The 23283-nt window shown below is 38.6% G+C and overlaps 1 protein-coding gene across 2 annotated transcripts in view; it reads left to right on the top strand.

Annotated features, from left to right (window-relative positions):
• LOC124596221 overlaps window positions 1-14892 on the top strand; it is a 139299-nt gene extending 124407 nt beyond the window's left edge. For both annotated transcript variants that reach the window (XM_047135277.1, XM_047135276.1), the window contains exon 8: window positions 14633-14892. In XM_047135277.1, coding sequence (XP_046991233.1) covers window positions 14633-14765 — 133 coding nt within the window. In that variant the 3' untranslated portion in view covers window positions 14766-14892. The remainder of the gene's footprint in view (window positions 1-14632) is intronic.
• Window positions 14893-23283: the final 8391 nt, after the last annotated feature.

Below are 23283 nucleotides of genomic sequence, written 5' to 3'. Positions count from 1 at the left end.
CAGGCATATCTTGGGCTTATTCTAACCAATGGACCCAAAGGGGGGATTAGGAGAAATCATGCTTTGGTACAACATCGGTTAACTGAAAGTAACTGAAAGACCACTTAGCTGAACAGTTACTCATGTGTGCTGCCTTCCCACTGCTACTGTCATAATATCGCAACCCCCCTCCCCCCCCCCTCCTCTCTCCTTACAACAATCCAGAGTTACCAACAACAGTAACTGTTTGTGGTATGTTACAATTACTTGTGTCAACTTGCCACATAATGTAAACTCACAATACAACAGCCTAAAAGCAATCATGTGGTCCTTTCTATGAGAGGTATACACAAGGTTAATAAAAGGTTAGAAGAAGGTGAATTTGCAACCATGTTATCTAATCAGAACAAAGTTGGTAAGTCAACAATTACAGATCTAAAAAAACACAAGGTAATAATCTCAAATTTTATATCTAAGCTTGAGTTTACTGAAGGATCTGCCAGTTATAAAACTATGAAGCTCATCATAGACATGAATCTAAATGATGTAGTTTACAAGTTGCTTACACAAACAGGTAACAAGGAGAACCTTTATCTGGTCCCAATGTATGTGAAGAGTAATTCAACATAAAGAAAATCTTGGAAGGCAATAGAATTTTCAAGCAAATATGGGTTGGTTAAAATGCTTCCAGTCAATGCATGGAATTCATGAACTTCATATACAGGCTGTGTTCAGCAGCTGATTGTTTCAAAATAAAACCAAGGGATGTAGATGTATTGGGGGAAGAAGACTATGCTCTCAAAAACATTTACAGTACTGACAAAACTGGATTCAATTGCGCTGACTCCATGGGGCCTGAGCCCCTCAAAATTTCGTTTGGGGGGGGGGGGGGGGGAGGCTGCGCCCCTCCAATAATTTAAGAAAACTATTAGATATATCATGCTTCGTAGAATCACAAAATTCCATTGGGTAGAGTCTGGCACCGGCGGGCCAGCACTGTGGCTGCGGCGACATCAAAGGGACTGGAGCAGAAGTGCCTGGAACCCTCCACCTCACATCACCTTGATGCTTCGAAATGTTACGATGCCACAGCTATATAAAGCCCACCCTGCTGTCACAGTCATTCAGTGTGGATAGTTTCATTCAGTGCATTCTGCAGACGTGTTTAGTGTTACGACTTTAGTGTCTAGTGGACTATTTTATATGACTATATTTTATTTGTTTACTTTAGTCTCTTAGAGTGTTGTGAATTAAGTTTGAAATGGATAAATTTGTTACCAAAAAGGCATGCTTTGAAGCTGATGATATTGCAAGTCAACCTCCAACAGTTATTGTGCCATCAACTGCTTCGTTGTCTTCAGACAAGAACCCTTCACAGCCAAAACCTGGACAAACCAGTACAGAAAGATCATTTCAGAAGTCTTGGTTGATCAAATATACATGGCTAGAATATGAAGCATCTACCGAAAAAGTTTTTTGGAAAACCTGCAAATAGGCAAATTCTACAAATCTATTACAATTTTCTTAAAAAAAAAGAAGATGCATTTACTGCTGCTGGGTTTTCTAACTGGAAAAAGGCTTTGGAAAAATTCCATATTCACGAAAATACGTTTACGCATTAACTAAATTCTATCACTAACCAAAGTGTGGCTTCCCAATTGAATGAACAGTTAGATAGTGATATGAAGAAAGGCCATTTAGCTCTTGAGACAATTTTTACTATCATGCAATTTCTATGCCAACAAGGACTAGCAATTAGAGGGCATGAAGTTTTTCAATAGTTGAAACTCCAATAGAATAATATACCTGAGTTGGAAGATTGGTTAGCACATTTGGGGCATAAGTGGACGTCCCACGATATTTAAAACGAGATCATTGATCTACTAGGAAAGGCTGTGTTGAGAAAGGTATTGGCTTCAATCAGGAAGACTGAACATTTTTTTTATTATGGTTGATGAAACAAGTGATTCTTCGATTCACAAACAAGTGTCATTTTGTATTCGTACTGTCGATGATTCCTTAATCATCAATGAAGACTTTGAAATTTGCTGGCAAATTAAAACTGTGTGCCGGACCGAGACTCGAACTCGAGACCTTTGCCTTTTGCGGGAAAGTGCTCCCGAGTTCGAGTCTCGGTCCGGCTCACAGTTTTAATCTGCACAGGAAGTTTCATATCAGTGCACACTCGGCTGCAGAGTGAAAATTTCATTCTAGAAACATCCCCCAGGCTGTGGCTAAGCCATGTCTCTGCAATATCCTTTCTTCCAGGAGTGCTAGTTCTGCAAGGTATGCAAGAGAGCTTCTGTGAAGTTTGGGAGGTAGGAGACGAGGTACTGGTGGAATTAAAACTGTGAGGACGGGGCGTGAGTCATGCCTGGGTAGCTCAAGTGGTAGAGTACTTGCCCGCGAAAGGCAAAGGTCCCGAGTTCGAGTCTCGGTCCAGCACACAGTTTTAATCTGCCAGGAAGTTTCATATCAGCGCACACCCCGCTGTAGAGTGAAAATTTCGTTCTAGAATAAAGACTTTATTGGTTTATACGAGACCCCCAAACACTGAATCACAAACTCTGTTTTGTATTTTAAAAGACATTTTTGCTCGTCTTGATTTGTCAATGGATAACTTAAGAGGACAGTGCTATGATGGTGCCTTGAATATGAGAGGTAAGTTCAAAGAACTAAAAAAGTTAGTTTTGGATATACCACCAAAACCACGTTATGTGCACTGCACTGCTCACAGTTTAGACTTGGCAGTTGTAGACAGTCTCTGCCATCTTACATCTATGAGGGATATTAATAAACACCATAAGCACTCCGTCTTCAGGCCACAAGGGGCCCATCGGGACCATCTGACCGCCGTGTCATCTTCAGGTGAGGATGCGGATAGGAGGGGCGTGTGGTCAGCACACCGCTCTCCCGGTCGTTATGATGGTTTTCTTTGACCAGAGCCGCTACTAGTACCGTATTTACTCGAATCTAAGCCGCACTCGAATCTAAGCTGCACCTGAAAAATGAGACTCGAAATCAAGGAAAAAAAATTTTCCCGAATCTAAGCCGCACCTGAAATTTGAGACTCGAAATTCAAGGGGAGAGAAAAGTTTTAGGTCACACCTCCAAATCGAAACAAAGTTTGCCTAGTTGTAATATGAGACACAATTTAGGTCGAATGAATGACGATACAGCTGCAGTAGTTTGGTTTGAGTCGTAAGCTTAGCAGTTACGGTTTACCAGGTAGCCATTGCTACGAGTCACACGCTCCGTCCATATTTATACTGATATCCTTCCTTTTTCACGTGCTTCGTCTGGTTTGAATTGATTGCTTATTTTTCTTTGATCTGATAAGTGCCGTTCTCTTTGTTATAGGTGTTTACGTCACTCTAAGCTGAAAATGCATTACTGTACTGTGTCATGCATTGTTTGTCGCATTCTGATAGTGCGTGTTTACGGCCTGTCGCCGCTCGTGGCGTGGGTTGCTTTTGTGCGCGCTACCGCTGCTTACAAATAAAAAATAGAGAGGAGTCGTCTCATTAGCGAAACATTTGTTGTTACTTACACTACTTCTTTCTTTGATAATGATCAACAAGAACCAAATAATAGATTGCGTATGATAGATGATGTTCTGAACGAAATTTTAGCGAAAATTTTTCTCCATTTGAAAATCTTTGCAGGCGCCTCTTTAGTTCATTACATTCTGCACAGAAATTAGAGTCATCTTCGATTTAAAAATCTAGTCAGTTGCCGTGCTTCATTTCTGACTGAATCACTATCAGGCATAAGAATAATACGAATATAAACATGACATGATATGTATATTCTTCCGCGTTTGCTGTTGTCTCACTCTAGTTTCGTAGTTTATTAGGCAGACAGGATTTAAGTGAGATAGTAGCAAACACGAAACAATACATGGCAAAATGTTTATATTCGTATTAATCTTATGGCGAAGAGAATACTACATGTGATTCACAATTCATAAAAGCTCCTATTAGCAACCATCTCTTCTCACAGGTAGGAAAAAATTCAGAACGTAGAGTTGGCCATATTGACAAACATCCCAAACAGTCTTGCCAGTCGGATTTTCGTAGTACATTGAAATGCTGCTACACTCGAAGATCAACAATACAGAATTTGTATTTACTTCGTTGGATAATGTACCAAAACGCAGTGGTCGAAACTCTGGGCGGAGGAAAAAGGCTCGTCTTCCACTTTTTTTTAAATTTATTTACTGACCCAGAGATTTTGGTGCCAGTATTTATCTTTGTGCCTACAAAGCATGCCTGTGTGGCGCTACATATATTCGACGGCAGAAGTTAGTTGTGTCTGCACCCACCAACATTTTTCAGAACTCCCGCTTGCTTTGCACTCGATTCTAAGCCGCAGGCGGTTTTTTGGATTACAAAAACCGGAAAAAAAGTGCGGCTTAGATTCGAGTAAATACGGTATTCGGTCGAGTAGCTCCTCAATTGGCATCACGAGGCTGAGTGCACCCCGAAATATGGCAACAGCGCAAGGCAGCTGGATGGTCACCTTTCCAAGGGCCGGCCACGCCCGACAGTGCTTAACTTCGGTGATCTCACGGGAAACGGTGTATCCACTGCGGCAAGGCTGTTACCGAAACACCGTAAGGGAATTGAACAAAAGGATGAGACTTTTCAGAAGCATACACTGTGAGAGTGCCAATGACCAAGCTGGCCTACGACCCTTTGCATGACTCAATGGACTATGCAAGCTTCTAGTATCTTAAGAATATTGAAAAACTTGGAAGAACTTCTAGAGTTTTTTGGAACATTTTCTGCAGAGGACAAAACAGAGGCAGGTTGCAAATGTGCAGCCTACCTTGAGTCAATGCTACAATTCAAGACTTACTTATTTTTATGTCTTTATTGTCATGCAGTGAACCCAGTAGAGGATGTCAATGAAAAAATTCAATGCCCTCATCTAAGTGTTGCTGAGCTGGAAAAATATATCAGGACTTGATTTGTATGTTGAATGGAAGGTGTGATAATTTGAACACTTTTGGTAATTGTGTTTAAAAGAAAAACCTTCACAACTTGATGATTCTTCACTTCCTCAGAATGGAAGTATACCAAAGAAGTACAAAAACAATGAAGGCAGCTTGCCACACACTTTCAAAACCCCAAAGGAATACTACAAAGCTATTTACATTGAAGTTTGTGAAAGGCGCAATCTTGCTTTGCTGAGCAGTTTTCTTCAGCTGGACTTACACAGGTCATTGCAGTTGAACAAGAGTGCTTGCTTTTAATAAACAGAGGTGAAACAAATTGGGAAAAATCAACTGAGTTTTTCAAAAATGACCTAGACATTGAGAGACCGTGCTTACACTTCAATATGTTTTCTGATATCACTAATAAAAAACAACTGGTATTAAAAAACATGTGTGATGTAAGAAAGTATATTACACAAGAGCCTGTAGATGGAGAAATGTTATGTGAATTGGTGAAGTGCATTAAGTTTCTCCAAGTAGTTCCAATCATAACAGCAACAGCAGAATGGTCATATCTCTGATCAACAACGGGTCAGAAGTGATTGAACAACTTGGATGTCCTTCATGCCTACTGAGATGTTTTGGATGAATTGGATATCCATCCAATCATCAACGACTTCATATTCAATAATCCAGTCAGAAGGTCAACATTTGCACCTTTCTAAAAACACTCTAGCCCTAATAATGGCATTTACGGCAATATTAAAAATCTTCATAAAATAGATAATTAAATACATACATAATGTTAAATTTTAAGTTTAGAAATATTAGTACTAGTTTAGTACTTATTACTATATTACTGTAGTACTGTATTAGTTATTTTCAAATACTTAAATATTTTTAGGGTGGAAGACCCAATTAAAACCCGCTATTTACATACTTTCTGTCTGAAAGTATTAGGCATACTGTATTAACTTTATTAACTGTATGAAAGTAGCATTAACTTTGAGATATTGTTTTTATTTAATGAACCCTGAGCCTTATTCAAAGTAAGCTTAAATTAGCTGTTTCACTTATCAATCAAAGTGCTATTTCCGTGCAACAGCAATATTATATATATTATTCTTTTAATGATAGTTTAGGATTTATTTAAACATAATTTCAGTCTTTTCAGAGCTATATATTCACTGCTCTGTAATGGTCTATAAGCATGATTATTACTGTAAATTAAATTAGATTTTTACAAAAATGCCATGCGTGTTTATGTTTTGTTTCTTTTTTCAACCCCAAAAAATATGTCAGGCTTGTCAAGTTTCCTGGTGTGTTGAGTAAGCGAGTGTCCAGTTTTTGGGGTTCTAAAGTTGATCTTACGACTCTAAAAAGCTTTAAAAAACTTTAAAACTCACGTTTTCATCTAAAACTTAGAAAATTTCCCTGGGCAAGACCCCCAGTATGCGCCCCCACAATATTTTTTATAAGTCAGCACCCCACCTCAGTTGGAAAACTTTGACAAGAAAATTCTTGCATCATGTTGTGAATTAGCAGCACTTGCTCCTAAAATAAGCAAGGATCACATCACTGCTTTAGTTTCTGCCAATGCTGCTGGTAGCCACTGACTGCCTGTGCTTGTCATTGATAAAAGTGAGAAACCGTGTTGTTTCAAATGTGTTAACACATTTGCAATGTTGTTTGCACCTCACAAAAGATTGCCTGCACAGAGTACAATTTTCAGGGAATAGTTTATGAAAGCTTTTGTATCTTCTGTAAAAACTCATCAGTTAAAGAATGGCAAAAGGAAGGAAACATTATTGCTCATTGCCAACCTGTCACCTCATGCATCGTATGATATCTTAAACAAAAAGGATGAGTTGATAGAAGTGATTTTTCTTCCACCTAAGGTAGTCTCCTTCTTACAACCCTGGGATAAAGGCATTATTGAGGTTTTGAAACAGCACTGCAGAAGAGAAGTGTTACGTAAGTTATTGTTAGAAAGAGAAGAGGAGGGAGCAGAATGTCTCTTATGAAATCATAAAAATACTGATTTGAAAGATGCGCACTACATGATTGGAGCAGCACAGGGTGGTGTAAAGGAATTGAATTTGGAAAAGGGCTGGAGTAAAATGTTGGGTATGGCATAAAGATCTCAAAATCTAGTTGAAAATGATGATCAGAATGATATGTCCAAAATGCTCAAGATGCTAAAAGAACTCAATTGCCCTGAATATGACAAAGAAGACGTTCAAGAATGGATGGGTGTCGATGATGCAAATCCAGTGCACCAAATCATGCAGAATAATGAAATTGTCAACCTCACCACTGATAAAGCTGACACTGCCAGCATCTCAATGGTAGTGGCTCATAAAATGAAGATGAAAATATACTGGTTGCTTCTAAAGCATTTACATGTTTAGATACAGTTTAAAGATCAAGATCAAAGCAACTAGTATCAGATATCTGTCCTGAAGAAAGTGCATGATTTAGCTGTTTGTAAGTGGGTAATCTTTCTCAGACAGACCAAAATTAAGGATTTTTAAGTGTTAATTCTGCATAAACGTACTGTACAAGCAGACTGCATATGTATTACTTTTTTTTTGTTCAGTAGGCTGTACTACATACATTCCTACTTTACTTGCCTTGGTAATAATAAAAGTTATCCATGTCATAATAAATATATGTAGTTTTTACTGGTAAAAAATGTATACAGGTCAATTATTCAAATAAACCAGTTTTCCAAACAATCATACCCCCAATTAGTTCAGATAACTCACACTCTACTGTACAAACTAAATTATGCCTACTGTAGCACAACAAATGTTAGATCGCTATGTTTGGCAGCACACAAAATCATGAAAACTATCGACTTTTACTGATCCTTATTCACCTCTCGATGTGTCCGCTCCTATAGCTGAATGGTCAGCGTGTCGGACTGCCGTCCTAAGGGGTCCGGGTTAAATTCCCAGCTGGGCCGGAGATTTTCTCCACTCAGGGACTGGGTGTTGTGTTGTCTTCATCATTTCATCCCCATCCGGTGTGCAGGTTACCCCATGTGGCGTCGAATGTAATAAGACCTGCACCAAGGCAGCCGGACCTGCACCAAGGCAACCGGACCTACCCCGTAAGAGGCCTCCCAGCCAATTGACACCAAATGCTCATTTCCATTTCCATTACCCCTCGATGTAAGCAACTAAATGCTTGGCAGATGACCACCAATTGTAAGAACTTAAATCAGAAAGCTATGTCACCGTATTACCATTCCTCTGTCTGTCTGTCTGTCTATCTGTCTCCCCTACCCCCCCCCCCTCTCACTCTCGACCTTTTGTGAGGGAAATATATCTCTGGGGTGGGAGGGGATATGTAGGCTGGCAGCCTTCCCTCCCCTTCCTCCCCCTCCCCCCTCCTGAGTACGCCACTACCAAAAGCTCAAAGCAAATAAAAGATAGCAACAAAAGCATCCTTAGCAAATCATAGTTCGGGATTCAGAAGTGTTGCTCTACTAAGAATGCCACTTACATGTTCACTCACCAGATTTTACACACATCAAATAATAAAACATCTCTGTTAGTGTTTTCTGACTTCTCTAAGGCATTTGACTGTGGAAATCATAGTATTCTCCTAGATAAATTGACATCTTATGGGACTGGTGGTATTGCAAACCAATGGATAATGTCATATTGAACCAAAAGAATGCAGAAAGTCGTACATAGTAATTCAAGCAATATAGTCCAAGGACATAATTGTGACTGGGGAGAAATCACATATGGGATTCCGTAAGGTTCAATCTTAAGCGGTATTACACGATGATCTGCTGCGAACAGTACTGGTATAGTGCAACAGCCATCTAGCAATAGAATGGGTGAAACTACGAAAATTAGCAGACATTATCCACGTGACAGAATACAGTGCAGTTCTAAACTGCCATCAAACCGGCCATGCGCAGTAGGCAGAGATAAACCGTGCACGCGTGGAAGGGTATACCACAGTGCTTTCTGCTTGTTGTTTGGTTATTGTTAGGCAGCTAGTGGCTATTTCAGATTTTTGTGTTGTGGATTTTTCACATTGGGGATCCTCCGCTTTTTTTTTTTTTTTTTTTTTTTTTTTTTTTTTTTTTTTTTTTTTTTGCCAGTAAGTACATTTCATACATTCAGAAAAGAAACTTTTTCTATAGATAGCTTCGCATTCTAGAAAAGAAATGGAGCAAAGAGGTGTGTTAAGCATCTTAAATTAGGCATACAGCTAGGAAGGTGCATGTATGATCCACTGTACCATAATAAGGTAGTCAGAAACTGTTTCTTTCTGAATAATATGAATATAACATTATAAGGTGATTTTCGATTTGTATCATAATGCCTCTGTTTACGAAAGATCAGGTTTGATTTGATTGCATATCTTGCTTGATTTCAGCATGCCAGGAAAGAGAAACTAGCAGTGAAAGGGAGAAAGTCCTTGCAGTTTGGCCCAGTGTGACAGACGTGGACTACAAAACTCTGAGTAGTATATATATAACACAAGTACACCTTTAAGTATTGGTCCTTTAAAGTGTTGCAAATTGCAGCGCATATATCCACAACAACTTTTGAAATGGTGGGCTGTACTATTCTGTGGCTAAAAGCAAGACTCTTAATAGATTCCCCAGTCACCAGGAAACATAATGTTACATCCAGCCTGTAACGTAACAGGGCATTTATCGGTATTTTATTCGTGATCTAGGCTGGTATAATCACAAAACGTATAAACTTATCATTTAATTCTTACTTTTGACAATGTGAGACAGTCTCCCTCATGAGTGTCACAAGTGCTAATTCCATCTTCTATCATAGATAGCAGATTCTCGAAACAGACCATGTCCATCCTCACGAAGCTCTGAAATTCATGCGGATCCTCGAGCCTCAGTTCTTTCATAAGCAGTGAATATAATCCCCTGCCTTTGTCCCTTCCTTTCAGCCAGGATCGAGCTCAACAACGTCTGGCTCTTTATTTTCGTAGTCATTCTGTCCTAATCTGAAGATTTACTGTCACTACCAGAGCAATACCTCCAAAAATGAGTGCAAAATGCTGTATAAATACATACACCTGTGTAACCAAGTGTTGCAATATAAAACTAACTGTTGAGTCTGTAATTCAGAACAGTAATAACCTACATAAGAGAATAACAATTACTTAATGAAGAATGATAAACATTTTCTTATGAAATAGGAACCTTAAGTCACATAAATAATTCGAACGGATGACGTTCCCATATGTCACATGGTCCCCCTTGTGTTTCATTTGGTAGAACAAACGACTTTACAAGAGGGCAGACAGTGGTTTGCGTTTCGCACATTATCACTGTCTACTTCACATACACACCAGGTATATCCCATGTGAATGGTGTAACAGGTCTACGTGAACCAGTCTGTAGTTACAGATATGCACGCTTGGGGTGCTGGTGCATAGATCTACGGTTTGGGCGCATCGTGTAATATGGGTTTGTTGAAAATCTTAGGGAGAGACAAATGAGTAAGTTGACATATTTTTCATATTTTCATTCAATAATGTCATATGGAATAATGTGTTGGTGTAACTCATCTTTAAGAAAGAAAATCTTCATAGCACAAAAACAAAGTGCAGAATAGTATGTTGTGCTCATCCATGATCTTCTGGTAGACACCTCTTTAAGGAGTTGGGCATCCTGATTATTGCTTCATAGTATATCTATTTTTTCATGAAGTTTGTTGTAAAAACCCACTACAGTTTGAAAGGAACAATTATGTATATAATTACAATATCCAATGGAAAAATGACATTCATTATCCTATTATTCAACATCAAGGTTGTGTTTCACACAAAAAGGGGTGCACAATGCTGCAACAAAAATCTTTTGATCACTTACTCAGTGATATAAAATGTCTGACAGATGGCAAAGAAAAATTTGAAAACAAACTAAGAAAGTTTCTTCTTGATTACACGTTCCGTTCCATGTAGGAATTTCTGTTACCATAGTGTGTAAAAGATGGTGGGTAGGAATTACTAACTTACAACTGTATATCTTTCTTTCTTTTTGTAATAAAGAAAATAAAATTAAAATTAAAAATAACTTAGAACTGTTCAGAATGTAACCATACATATTTGTGATGTGAATATAAAATGACTCAGTCCACATCATTACAATCTATCACACAAAGTGATGTATGAAACATGTAACTAATTAACTACAGCTTTGTTAATGAACTGTCATATAACTAAGTACCAGCTAAATACAGCAAATCAACAACACTAGAGCCACTGTGCTCATAAACTCTTGGGACAAGCAATCTTCCTTAAGCTAACAGCACCAACTTCTTTCTGAATAATAACCAAGGCCTGTCTGAATAATAACCAAAGCCATACAGCACATGTGCACAGCTATCAGCGCACACTCCGCTGCAGAGTGAAAATTTCATTCTAGAAACAACCCCCAGGCTGTGGCTAAGCCATGTCTCCGCAATATCCTTTCTTCCAGGAGTACAAGTTCTGCAAGGTTCGCAGGAGAGCTTCTGTGAAGTTTAGAGGGTAGGAGACGAGATAAAGCTGTGAGGATAGGGCGTGAGTCGTGCTTGGGTAGCTCAGTTGGTAGAGCACTTGCCCGTGAAAGGCAAGGGTCCCGAGTTCAAGTCTCGGTTCGGCACACAGTTTTAATCTGCCACGAAGTTTCATATCAGCGCACACTCCATTGTAGAGTGAAAATTTCATTCTAGAAACAACCCCCAGGCTATGGCTAAGCCATGTCACCACAATATCCTTTCTTCCAGGAGTGCTAGTTCTGCAAGGTTCGTAGGAGATCTTCTGTGAAGTTTGGAGGGTAGGAGATGAGGTACTGGCAGAATTACAGCTGTGAGGACGGGGCATGAGTCATGCTTGGGTAGCTCAGTTGGTAGAGCACTTTCCCGAGAAAGGCAAAGGTCCCGAGTTCGAGTCTCAGTCCGGCATAGAGTTTTAATCTTCCAGGAAGTTTCAACCACCACCAACCTTAACACATAAGATCACTTCATGGAAACTGCTGCTGTTGATGACACAGACCACAGAGACAACAACAGCAGGGCATGTAAACAGTGGCCTGCAGTGCATAGACCCAGTAAAGAGCCTTACAGGCTGAAAGCTGAGTGCAGGAGGCTGCTACTGTTGACCCTTGACAGTAGGCAGCTTCAGCACCATAGTGATTCTTCCCACAGTGCCACAGTGTGAACTTGAGTACGTTGCAATAGTGACAACTTTTTGAGTTGGCACAAATTTTATTTGAAATTGTTGTGTAAGTTAGCATTCTTTTCAGTTGTTGCTATTTCAGTGGCTGACAGATAGACACTACTCTCTTAACAAAAATATTATTATACTATTCCTAAAGAGTCTCACTTGCTTAATTTTTTTCTCTGTTACTGGTCAAAGTAACTCCTCTCCCTTATGCCAGTATTTACCTCACTTTTTTCATGTATATGACTGGTGCCACTAGCTAAATATATGTTTCTCTAATATTTTATAGTGCCATTGTTTTACTTTCAACTCTATTATGATATATTGTTTCTTTCTTCAGATTAACATCCATTGCTTAACTCTTCAGTCACTCCTTATTTTTGTGTGAGTTGCAAAATCAATGCTGTGTTACTGCATTCTAGTGAAAAAATGACAGTGTGACAAAGTAAATTTCAATATTTCCAGAATGAATTTTCATTTTGCAGCAGAATGTGCACTGATCTGTAACTTCCTAGCAGATTAAAGCTGTGCCCCAGACCTGGAGTCAAACCTGGGACCTTTGCCTTATGCAGATAAGTGCTCTACTGACTTAGCTATTCAAACACAACTCATGACTTGTCGTCACAGATTTACTTCTTCCAGTACCTCTCTACCTTCCAAACTTCACAACAGTTCCCCTGCATATCTTGAGGAACCAGCATTCTTGAAAGAAAGGATACAGCACAGAAATAGCTTAGCCACAGCCTTAGAGCTTGGGAGGTAGAAAAAAAATACTGGCAGAAGTAAAGCTGTGAGAGTGGGTTCTGAGTTGTGCTTGGGTAGCTCAGCCAGTAGGGCATTTTCTCGTAAAAGGCAAAGACCCCATGTTTGAGTCACAGTATTCCACACAGTTTTAATTTGCCAGGAAGCTTCAGTTCATATACCGAGAAGCTAACACTTCTTTAAAGTTTCAGAATAATTAAAAACTGAACTTTTGATGACGAAAGTAGTACATCCCATAGTAGCACATTAATTCTAATAATCAAGCAAACTTTTGAGCAGCACTATTTTCCAAGTATGTTAATGCATACAGAAGTTAAATTTCACTTTAACAAAGAGTGAACTACTGTCTCACCTCTACTCTTCCACTCATTTCAAAATATTGAGGAAAGTAGCTACAATTCAATTTCAAAATTTTATTTAAAATTATAATCTTACTCTAAGTAACCAATTTGGATTCCAGCAAGCAGGAAGTTCTGTGGTTATAGTCAACAACAACAGGAAAAAAACCACAGATCGGAGACATAATGTTGGAGGAATTGTCTGTGATCTTACAAAGCTCTTTGACATATTAATACTTCTCACTTCAAACACATGAATTATCCTAAGTGGAGTACAAAATACATTCTAGGGCAGGTCCTGTTTTACTCTACATGGGTAACTTAACCTGTATAAGAGAATGGAAAATCCAGGATGGAATGTACGAAAATATAAAAATGTAAATGGTACATCAGTTTTGTTTGCTATTGATTGTCAGTGTAAATCAAAGGCAGTGATGCAGAATAAAACTGTTGTTGTGTTGTATACGCCCTCAACATCTTAAAAACCTTATTCCAGTGAAATGAATTAAAACAGAACTTATCCAAAACCTGTATGGTACAGTTCAGAAAGAGAGAATATGTATTCCCTACCCCCCCCCCCCCCCTGTCTCTCTCTCTCTCTCTCTCTCTCTCTTATAAATGCCTGAACAGTGAACTCCATCCTCCCAAATATGAGGTTAGTGTCTTAACAGCTGCACAGCACTGCCTCATTCAGATGGTCCCCACTGTACAATGTTCTTACATACAATTTGCTTCACATAACTTCTAATGTAAAACATCCTCTGATGGTTTCTGGACCATGATGTTGCTGCTGTGCCCCTTGTGCTAACTCCATGGAAAATGACTCCAGGCCCATAACATTCAACTATGCTCCCTGTATGTCTTCCCATCCTTCCCTCTGTCCACCTGAAACACTGAGTCAGCAGCCCCCCATGGTGAGTAAGATGTTTAACTCAAGATAATGACAAGACTTTACTGTCATACACTTCAAATGTTGATCAATGATTTTCTTGTAAAATGTACTTTAGCTTTAAAGAAAGATTCATCTGGAAGCCAATTAAAATTTTCAGTCTTGTTTATGTGCCTATCAATAATTCAGTGAGTTGTTAACACTACTCCACAAATAATTTATATACCGTCAACAATTTCCCTTTGCCTTATTTATATTAGTATTATGGTACTATTATTATCATTTGTTGTACTGTGATAGTGGTGAAGTTTTATCACAAATGTTTTGTGTATCTCCTGTCCTGAATCAAATGATTTAGTAATTCACATTATGAGATTAATACGTCACAATAAAATATTCCTAGACATAAAGTGACACTTCCTAACTTTGGGCCAAGCTTTTTACTCCTAATTCATTCAGACACAGCCATTTACTATTCACTTAAAACATTTTTAAGTGTTGAAATGTTATATTATTTCACAGTTCATGGACAGCAAAATCTGTAGATTCCAGTTGGATGCGGCTAATTGCTGATGCTGGTTTGGCTGGAATGAGGGGAGTTGATTGTGATGTGCTCTACAGAGGATGCAACAATGACAAAGGAAATCAAACTTAATTTATGTTCCAATTATTAATAATAATTTTTTTAGATACAGTGTGATATACTGTAACCATATTATAAACATTATTATTCTTGTTAACAAATAAAAGAACCAATATATGTAAAGAAATGATTTTTGTTTTAGTGGTCAAGCTGTATTATTGAATTAGTTAATATTGGAAATGTTAATACAGTGTGATATACTGTAACCATATTATAAACATTATTATTCTTGTTAACAAATAAAAGAACCAATATATGTAAAGAAATGATTTTTGTTTTAGTGGTCAAGCTGTATTATTGAATTAGTTAATACTGGAAATGTTAATAGATGAAAATAAAAAGCACTGAACCACAGACTTTAAAAATGATGGTAAATTCAACAAAGCCCATAGACCTTGAAATTCTTGTTTCAGAAAAATTAATTACTTCATCAGTTGCTTAGTAGTTCAAAGAAGAAAGTACATATCCAGAGATAAATTTGTAAACAATGACCAGAAAATTATGTATTCTGACTGGTATTTCTAGTAACAACAGCATAAATAAATGTGTAAAATTTCACTAAAGTAAAGGAATGTAATGTGAGAATACCACAATCCTTAAAAAGGTCTCTGCAAGATGTGTGGTTATTCACTTTACACAATATTTTTACTGGTCACCTCTGCAAAACAGGGAATTTATTTACTTCAGTTGCATAAGCTTGTAGGTAGTGGGGAGCAGGCATGGTAATTACGATGATATATAATCAATCACACTCCCATCAATTACTGTGAATACTTTATTCTTGGAGCGTATGCGCAATGCGTTTAGCATAGAACACATACCACAGAGAACTGATCTGGCAAACACACAGTTGTTCTTGCTGCAGTAGGGCAGCAATATTATTAGAGGGTAGAGCCAGTGGTTCTACATCCCCACTGGTCCAAAATAATTCTACATGACAAAAGCGAATTAATATAGTGTAACTGAGATTCATGGAACATGCTAAGTGATGGTTGTGTTATCACTTATTGACTTACTATCATTCAGTAACTTCAAAAATCGGCATTTCAAAACCACCAAAGAAGGGTTGAAGGGGAAGGAAGAGGGGTGAAGGAAAAGGACTGGTGAGGTTCACCAAAAGGGACAGAGTCTGGAAAAGTCACTCAGAGGCTTGGGTTAGGGAAGACTTACCAGATGGACTGAGAAGGAAATTCTTTCTTTGAATTTAGAAAAATTCATACAAGCACATCTCAAGAAGCAGTGACAACATGTTTTAGAATGAAATTTAAACTGGTCATGTGAATAATCTATAAAGTGGTTGTGAAAAAATGAAGAATCACAGAATCTCACAAGCATCACTGAGATGAAAAAATGTTTGCAGTAATCATCATCAGTCTTTCCCACCCATTGCTGGATGAAGCCCAAGACTTCTCAGGGCTTTACTGTTTTTGACTGCATTGCATTCAAATAATTCTTTCATGTTTTCTAATGTCATCTTCCCACTTTCTATTAGGTTGCACCCTAAGAGTTCTTTTATTTCTTGAAATTCAGCAAAGAAGTTCCTTAGTTCAGCTACCATCAATCATGCCAACCTCCATTTCGCCTTTCTATTCCTGTCTGTTCCCTAATTCATTTGTTTTCCTGTTTATCCCAGTGTATCCCAACATGTATCTATTTTACAATGAGTATCCCTCTGCTTCTCAATGGTTTTCACATTAAAAGACTATGTCTCTCTGACTAAGTCAAAATTTGTAAAACACACTGACTAAACTTTTTTTTATTTCAGGAATATTAGAATCTTCACTATGAAAGCTCTATTTCAGTACTGAAAACACAAGAGGCTCTTCTTTCACTGTCCACTTAGCTGTTGTCTTCAACCACCCTACATAGAGCCAATCAAATCCATTTCTTTGTCTGGAGACAACATTAATGTTGGATGAGACCTTATCAGTTTAGAACAAGATTACATACTTAATTTATGAAAAACAGCTACATATCAACAATTTACCAGACCATTATACATGAATTGCTCAATGTTATAAAAGGTCTACATTTTTAATGAAGATTATAATGCCTCTTTAAATTTGTTGGCTCGTAGTTCCTGGTACATCTTAAGAAATACTCTGCAAAATAATTTTTGCTTTTGGATAGTTTTGTCCTGGGGGACATTTATCATGTTGCTATTCTTTGTAGCCTGTAGTATAACTTGGGGTATGTATGAGCTGAGAACAGCAAGTATCTTGTGTTCAATAAACTATGCTTCACAAACTAAAAATGTGTCTAATGACACTCTTTATGACAGAGAAAAACATTATTAGTCACAACAGCAGTTTTTCAGTGTATTAATCCATAGTTCACAAGAGTATGGAAAAATGCTTAAACCCAAGGTATGATTGACAATCTTTCAATCTCCTTATAAGGTACAGTACTGCTGATAAATTATTGCACACCTTTTTCTGTACGGGTGACTCATTATAACTTATTATCAATGTGAATGCCGAACAATTGTACTGATGTCTCCTTATGGTAATATTTATTTATTTATCCTCTGAATCAATATTGTACAAGATATGCACATGGTGATGCACACAGAATGTACATTTACTACTGTACAAATCATAGTATGGTGTGATGGTTTGATGGTATGAAGTGATGTGATGAAACTTTATAAAACATGATTTTAAATAGTGTTTACTCCAATTTCATTTTAGTTTTTTGTCCATCTCATATATATAGAAAACAAGTACCTGGTTGGCATAGTTCTGGATTACAACATAAATACAAGCTTTTTAGCACATATTTTGCTTTAGTGTTTGTTTATTTTACAAAAATCATTCCTGCAATCAATTTCATATTTCTTTCCACAGAAATGTGCCAAAAATCCAGATACAGTGTAAAGCAATGGTTTTTAGATTCTTATTAAAGCAAGTCAGAGACTTACTATTGTTGATCTCTGCTGGCAGACTTGTTAAGTTAAATTCCTTGGTTAAATGGTGAATATCAAAGGCACAGGCATACATTTTTAGAATGTGGAGTTTTATTGTCTGTCTTGTGTAATGATTACGTACATCCATATTTTTTATGAATTTTGGAATATTACTTTTTACAACCATCATTTCTGATACATGGAGACTGCCATCAGGAAGAATGAGTGATTTTTGGAAGAAGGGTTCTAATAGTTTTGGCAACAAGAGAAGCAGTGCAAAGCTGGATTGCAAACGTCACACTTCTCTTACTACAGTTGACTTACTTGAAACTTTTGGCTGATCCTCTTCTCTGTATATGTGGCTGCATCGATCTCCACAACTTCTTCTCCAAAGAGATAATGCTGGTTAGAGGAACTAACAAATATTCTCTCTCTCACTAGAAATAACTCGGTAACCTCATACTTTCATTTCAGTCCAGATATATTTTCATCTCCACAAGATTCACATAAACATACAAATTCTTGTAAGTCAACTATGATGACACATGTTGGATACAATTAAACATAATCACAATTGCCTACTTTTAACAAATGCTCTTTACTCTGTGTCCTCCACTACAGCGTCTGTGGCACTTGTGGCAAACACTTGTCGGTGTCGCTCATATGACTCAGCTCCTGTCTTCCCATGATAAACATCAATCCTGTACACACAGACATGTGTTGCACAGTAAATAGGCTCTCTCTCACATTTATCTTTAAAATATCGTGTGTTTGAGGTTGCAGAAGGTCGAGTGGTTCCAGAATTTACGTGTAAATTTTCTAATTATTTACTCTACTTTGTTTTTACAACATAGGACTCTATTTATGATTTCATTCCACATTACTCTTACTTATAAATTGTGAGGACTTTCTCTTCTGCTACAATCATAAATTCCAGGTGTCATGGACCCTTAAATATTTCATCCTGTATTCTAATTTTTTGTACTATTTTTCCTCAGTACCGACTAGTATCATTATTCATAGTAGTTTGTATTCTGGAGGAACTCTGGGCAAATCAAAGTGTTCTTTCCGACACTCATAAAACATAAGAATGCTAGTGGCATATAGAATTCAAGCTTACCAAAATAATACCTATAATATGTGTGACTTCTGTCACGATACTGTCCATTTCCCCTTTCGGAACAGTACCCATACCTTACAAATGGGTTGACGCTATGAGCGCACTCCCTCCTTCCGTTTCAGTAGGTACACCCCTCTTGATTTCTATTTTCCTATGGTACAGGTCAATCCCCTTTTTGGTGCCCCTGTCCGCACAGTATAGCTCAGCCTTTCTTAGGTCTGCCTATCTGCCTTTTGTATTCAATAAATGCTGGATGTGTCCCCCTTATCCTTTATGGGTAGGCCTCATGGTTTGTTTCCCTAGTATACATCTTTATTTTCACTAAAATGAAATGTATTCTGGTAAAGTTACAAATCTATTTTAAACCTCAACTCCATTTCTTGATACTTCATTTAGTCCCCGGAGTCCTCCCCTACTTTTCAACTTATACATACTTGGTATATACTATGTCTCTATACAACGTTCAATATGTAATGTATTTACTTAGGTTATAAGAGTCCCACTATCCTACAGATTGTCAGAATATTTGTTAGGCTGACATTCCTTAATAATTACCCCAATTGATTTCTCTCTGGCTTAAGTTCTTTTTTCTTACTCATGCTTCCTTCTTATGTATACTCAGAAATCATTACAGTTCTTATATATAGATGATACTGAATCATCATAGTTCTTATATGTTGTTGTATCCGTAATTGGAGAAACAACAAACAACAATTGGCGTGAGGTCCAAATTCTGTTTATTGCCAACAGTTCCACAACACTAACACAACTTGGGGCTTGATCAAGAGCAGCGACTGGCCTGCAGAGTCCAAGTCCAGTATGGTAAACTGTCGTAGTACAGTGGAGCGTCATTCCTGGGTGCGACGTTGACATAGCAAGTAGGTAGCCCAACATGAGACAGCCAGGCATGGCAGTGCATGCAGCTATATAGGGCTAGTGGTGGAGGAATATGCCCGCCATAACCGAGTCCGCTTGTCATGTCCTGTTATGATTGGCAGCATGGCCTCACGTAACTATCTCTCGGGAGGACGCCGTCCGAGGTTGCCATGACAGTGCGGAGGCACTCAGTGTGTGAGGCCCGTGCCTGTGCTGTACAGCTGTGCAGAGCTGCACTTAAGCGGGGCGTGCCGGCCCTTGGCTGTATGACGTAAAGACCGCGGCCACGCAGCTGCAGGCGCCATGGTGTGGGCATTGACTATACCATATATATATATAAAAAAAACAAAGATGAGGTGACTTACTGAACAAAAGCGCTGGCAGGTCGATAGACACACAAACAAACACAAACATACACACAAAATTCAAGCTTTCGCAACAAACTGTTGCCTCATCAGGAAAGAGGGAAGGAGAGGGGAAGACGAAAGGAAGTGGGTTTTAAGGGAGAGGGTAAGGAGTCATTCCAATCCCGGGAGCGGAAAGACTTACCTTAGGGGGAAAAAAGGACAGGTATACACTCGCACACACGCACATATCCATCCACACATACAGACACAAGCAGACATATTTAAAGACAAAGAGTTTGGGCAGAGAGGTCAGTCGAGGCAGAAGTGTAGAGGCAGAGAAGTTGTTGAATATATATATATATATATATATATATATATATAGAGAGAGAGAGAGAGAGAGAGAGAGAGAGAGAGAGAGAGAGAAACATTCCACGTGAGAAAAATATATCTAAAAACACAGATGATGTGACTTACCGAACAAAAGCGCTGGCAGGTCGATAGACACACAAACAAACACAAACATACACACAAAATTCAAGCTTTTGCAACCAGTGGTTGCTTCATCAGAAAAGAGGGAAGGAGAGGGAAAGACGAAAGGATGTGGGTTTTAGGGAGAGGGTAAGGAGTCATTCCAATCCTGGGAGCGGAAAGACTTACCTTAGGGGGGAAAAAGGACAGGTATACACTCGCATCCATGTTTCCAAACTCTTTGCCTTTACAAATGTCTGCTTGTGTCTGTGTATGTGCGGATGGATATGTGCGTGTGTGTGAGTGTACACCTGTCCTTTTTTCCCCCTAAGGTAAGTCTTTCCACTCCTGGGATTGGAATGACTCCTTACCCTCTCCCTTAAAACCCACATCCTTTCGTCTTTCCCTCTCCTTCCCTCTTTTCTGATGAAGCAACCACTGGTTGCGAAAGCTTGAATTTTGTGTGTACGTTTGTGTTTGTTTGTGTGTCTATCGACCTGCCAGCGCTTTTGTTTGGTAAGTCACATCATCTTTGTTTTTAGGTATATTTTTCCCATGTGGAATGTTTCCCTCTATTATATTCATATTTGTTTTCGTATACCCTCTGGCTCCTACCCTTGTAACCGCCCCCAGTGTAAAACCTGTCCCATGCACCCTCCCACCACCACCTACTCCAGTCCTGTAACCCGGAAGGTGTACAGGATCAAAGGCAGAGCCACGTGTGAAAGCACCCACGTGATTTGCCAACTGACCTGCCTACACTGTGAAGCCTTCTATGTGGGAATGACCAGCAACAAACTGTCCATTCGCATGAATGGACACAGGCAGACAGTGTTTGTTGGTTACGATGATCACCCTGTGGCCAAAGATGCCTTGGTGCACGGCCAGCACATCTTGGCACAGTGTTACACCGTCCGGGTTATCTGGATACTTCCCACTAACACCAGCCTGTCGGAACTCTGGAGATGGGAACTTGCCCTTCAGTATATCCTCTCTTCTCATTATCCGTCAGGCCTCAACCTCCGCTAATTTCAAGTTGCCACCGCTCGTACCTCACCTGTCTTTCAACAACATCTTTGCCTCTTTACTTCCGCCTCGACTGACATCTCTGGCCAAACTCTTTGCCTTTACAAATGTCTGCTTATGTCTGTGTATGTGCGGATGGATATGTGTGTGTGTGCGAGTGTATGCCTGTCCTTTTTTCCCCCTAAGGTAAGTCTTTCCACTCCCGGGATTGGAATGACTCCTTACCCTCTCCCTTAAAACCCACATCCTTTTGTCTTTCCCTCTCCTTCCCTCTTTCCTGATGAAGCAACCGTTTGTTGCGAAAGCTTGAATTTTGTGTGTATGTTTGTGTTTGTTTGTGTGTCTATCGACCTGTCAGCACTTTCGTTTGGTAAGTCACATCATCTTTGTTTTTAAATATATTTTTCTCATGTGGAGTGTTTCCCTCTATTTATATATATATATATATATATATATATATATATATATATATATATATATATATATATATATATATATATATGTGTGTGTGTGTGTGTGTGTGCAATGCAGAGCCTTCACAAAAAAACAACAATGTGTGTACGTACAATGTAGAACCTTCACACTAAACAATAATGTGTGTATGTACAATGCAGAACCATCACAATAAACGATAATGTATGCATCCTTTCCCAGGATACACATTCATTTCCCCCTACAACACGTGACATTTCTCCCTTTCTGATGTGTAAGATCTTTGTTTGTGTAATCATATTTTTTGTGTGTATGCGTAAGTGTGTTTGTGTAGCCTGATTCTTTGGCTTAAATAAGTTTTAGGTTATTGGAAACCACAGAAAATAAGAAGGACATCAGCAACAGATGTATATGAATATTTAAAGAGAGACCGGTGCTGAGATGAGAAGTAAGAAAGGAAAAAGTAGAAATGGTTCTAGATTGAGGAAGAGAAAGAAGATAGCCCCAAAGACAGGAAACCCTTCCAACCCCCTTCCCCAGGATACCTACTTCGCCGGTACTTGAGTGAGAAGCTGGAGGAGGTATGGTGTTAAACGTCTCCTACAGAACGGTCATTCTCACCTTCACCTTTGAAGTCACTGAAAAAAAAAAATCTTAGTAAACCCTATGGAACGGCAAATGCTGAAGAATCAATTACACTTGTTTGTGAAGGTCTTTTGGAAGTTGTGGTGTGTGTTCTGTGTTAGCCATGTTTGTACTTACATTACCCACCCCTTCCAAAAACTAATATAAACCCTCCCTTACACATCACATCTCATAAAAGTAAAATTATGTATCAACATATCACAATTGCATAATGATTCCAACAAAATCCCCTTTTCTATTAATTTTATATTCTTTGCAGTTTATTAATCTGCATAGACCAACTGGATAAGACATTACTTTCAAAGAATAGCTTAGGCAAAAATAAGACCTAACTATACGTGGATGGGAGGAAAGACTGGCTGGCTAGGCATTACAATCGAGACCACTGCTGACTAGAGCAGAGCATGAAGGTGACTCAAATACTTATTGAGCACGATCCTCTAACAACCAAGTACTGAGAACACAGACTGTTCTGGACATAATTGTAGATATATCAAATTGGAATCCAACTGCTTTTAATTAGCATATTATGAAACCAGTAATAGGTGCTTCTGTCCTTAGTTGTGCTTCATGACTGGACTTACTGATGAAATGAGAAACAATTTTAGAGTGATGAAAGATATTGCAACATACACACGTGTAACACCAAATCAAAGACAGGCGTCAGGGATGTTATCACACTTCCACACGGATATGTTTCTCTAAAGGTGG

Source organism: Schistocerca americana, chromosome 2, assembly GCF_021461395.2.
Source record: "Schistocerca americana isolate TAMUIC-IGC-003095 chromosome 2, iqSchAmer2.1, whole genome shotgun sequence".
In the NCBI taxonomy this organism is placed as follows: Eukaryota; Metazoa; Arthropoda; class Insecta; order Orthoptera; family Acrididae; genus Schistocerca; species Schistocerca americana.
This window is presented reverse-complemented; position numbering and strand designations above follow the sequence as displayed.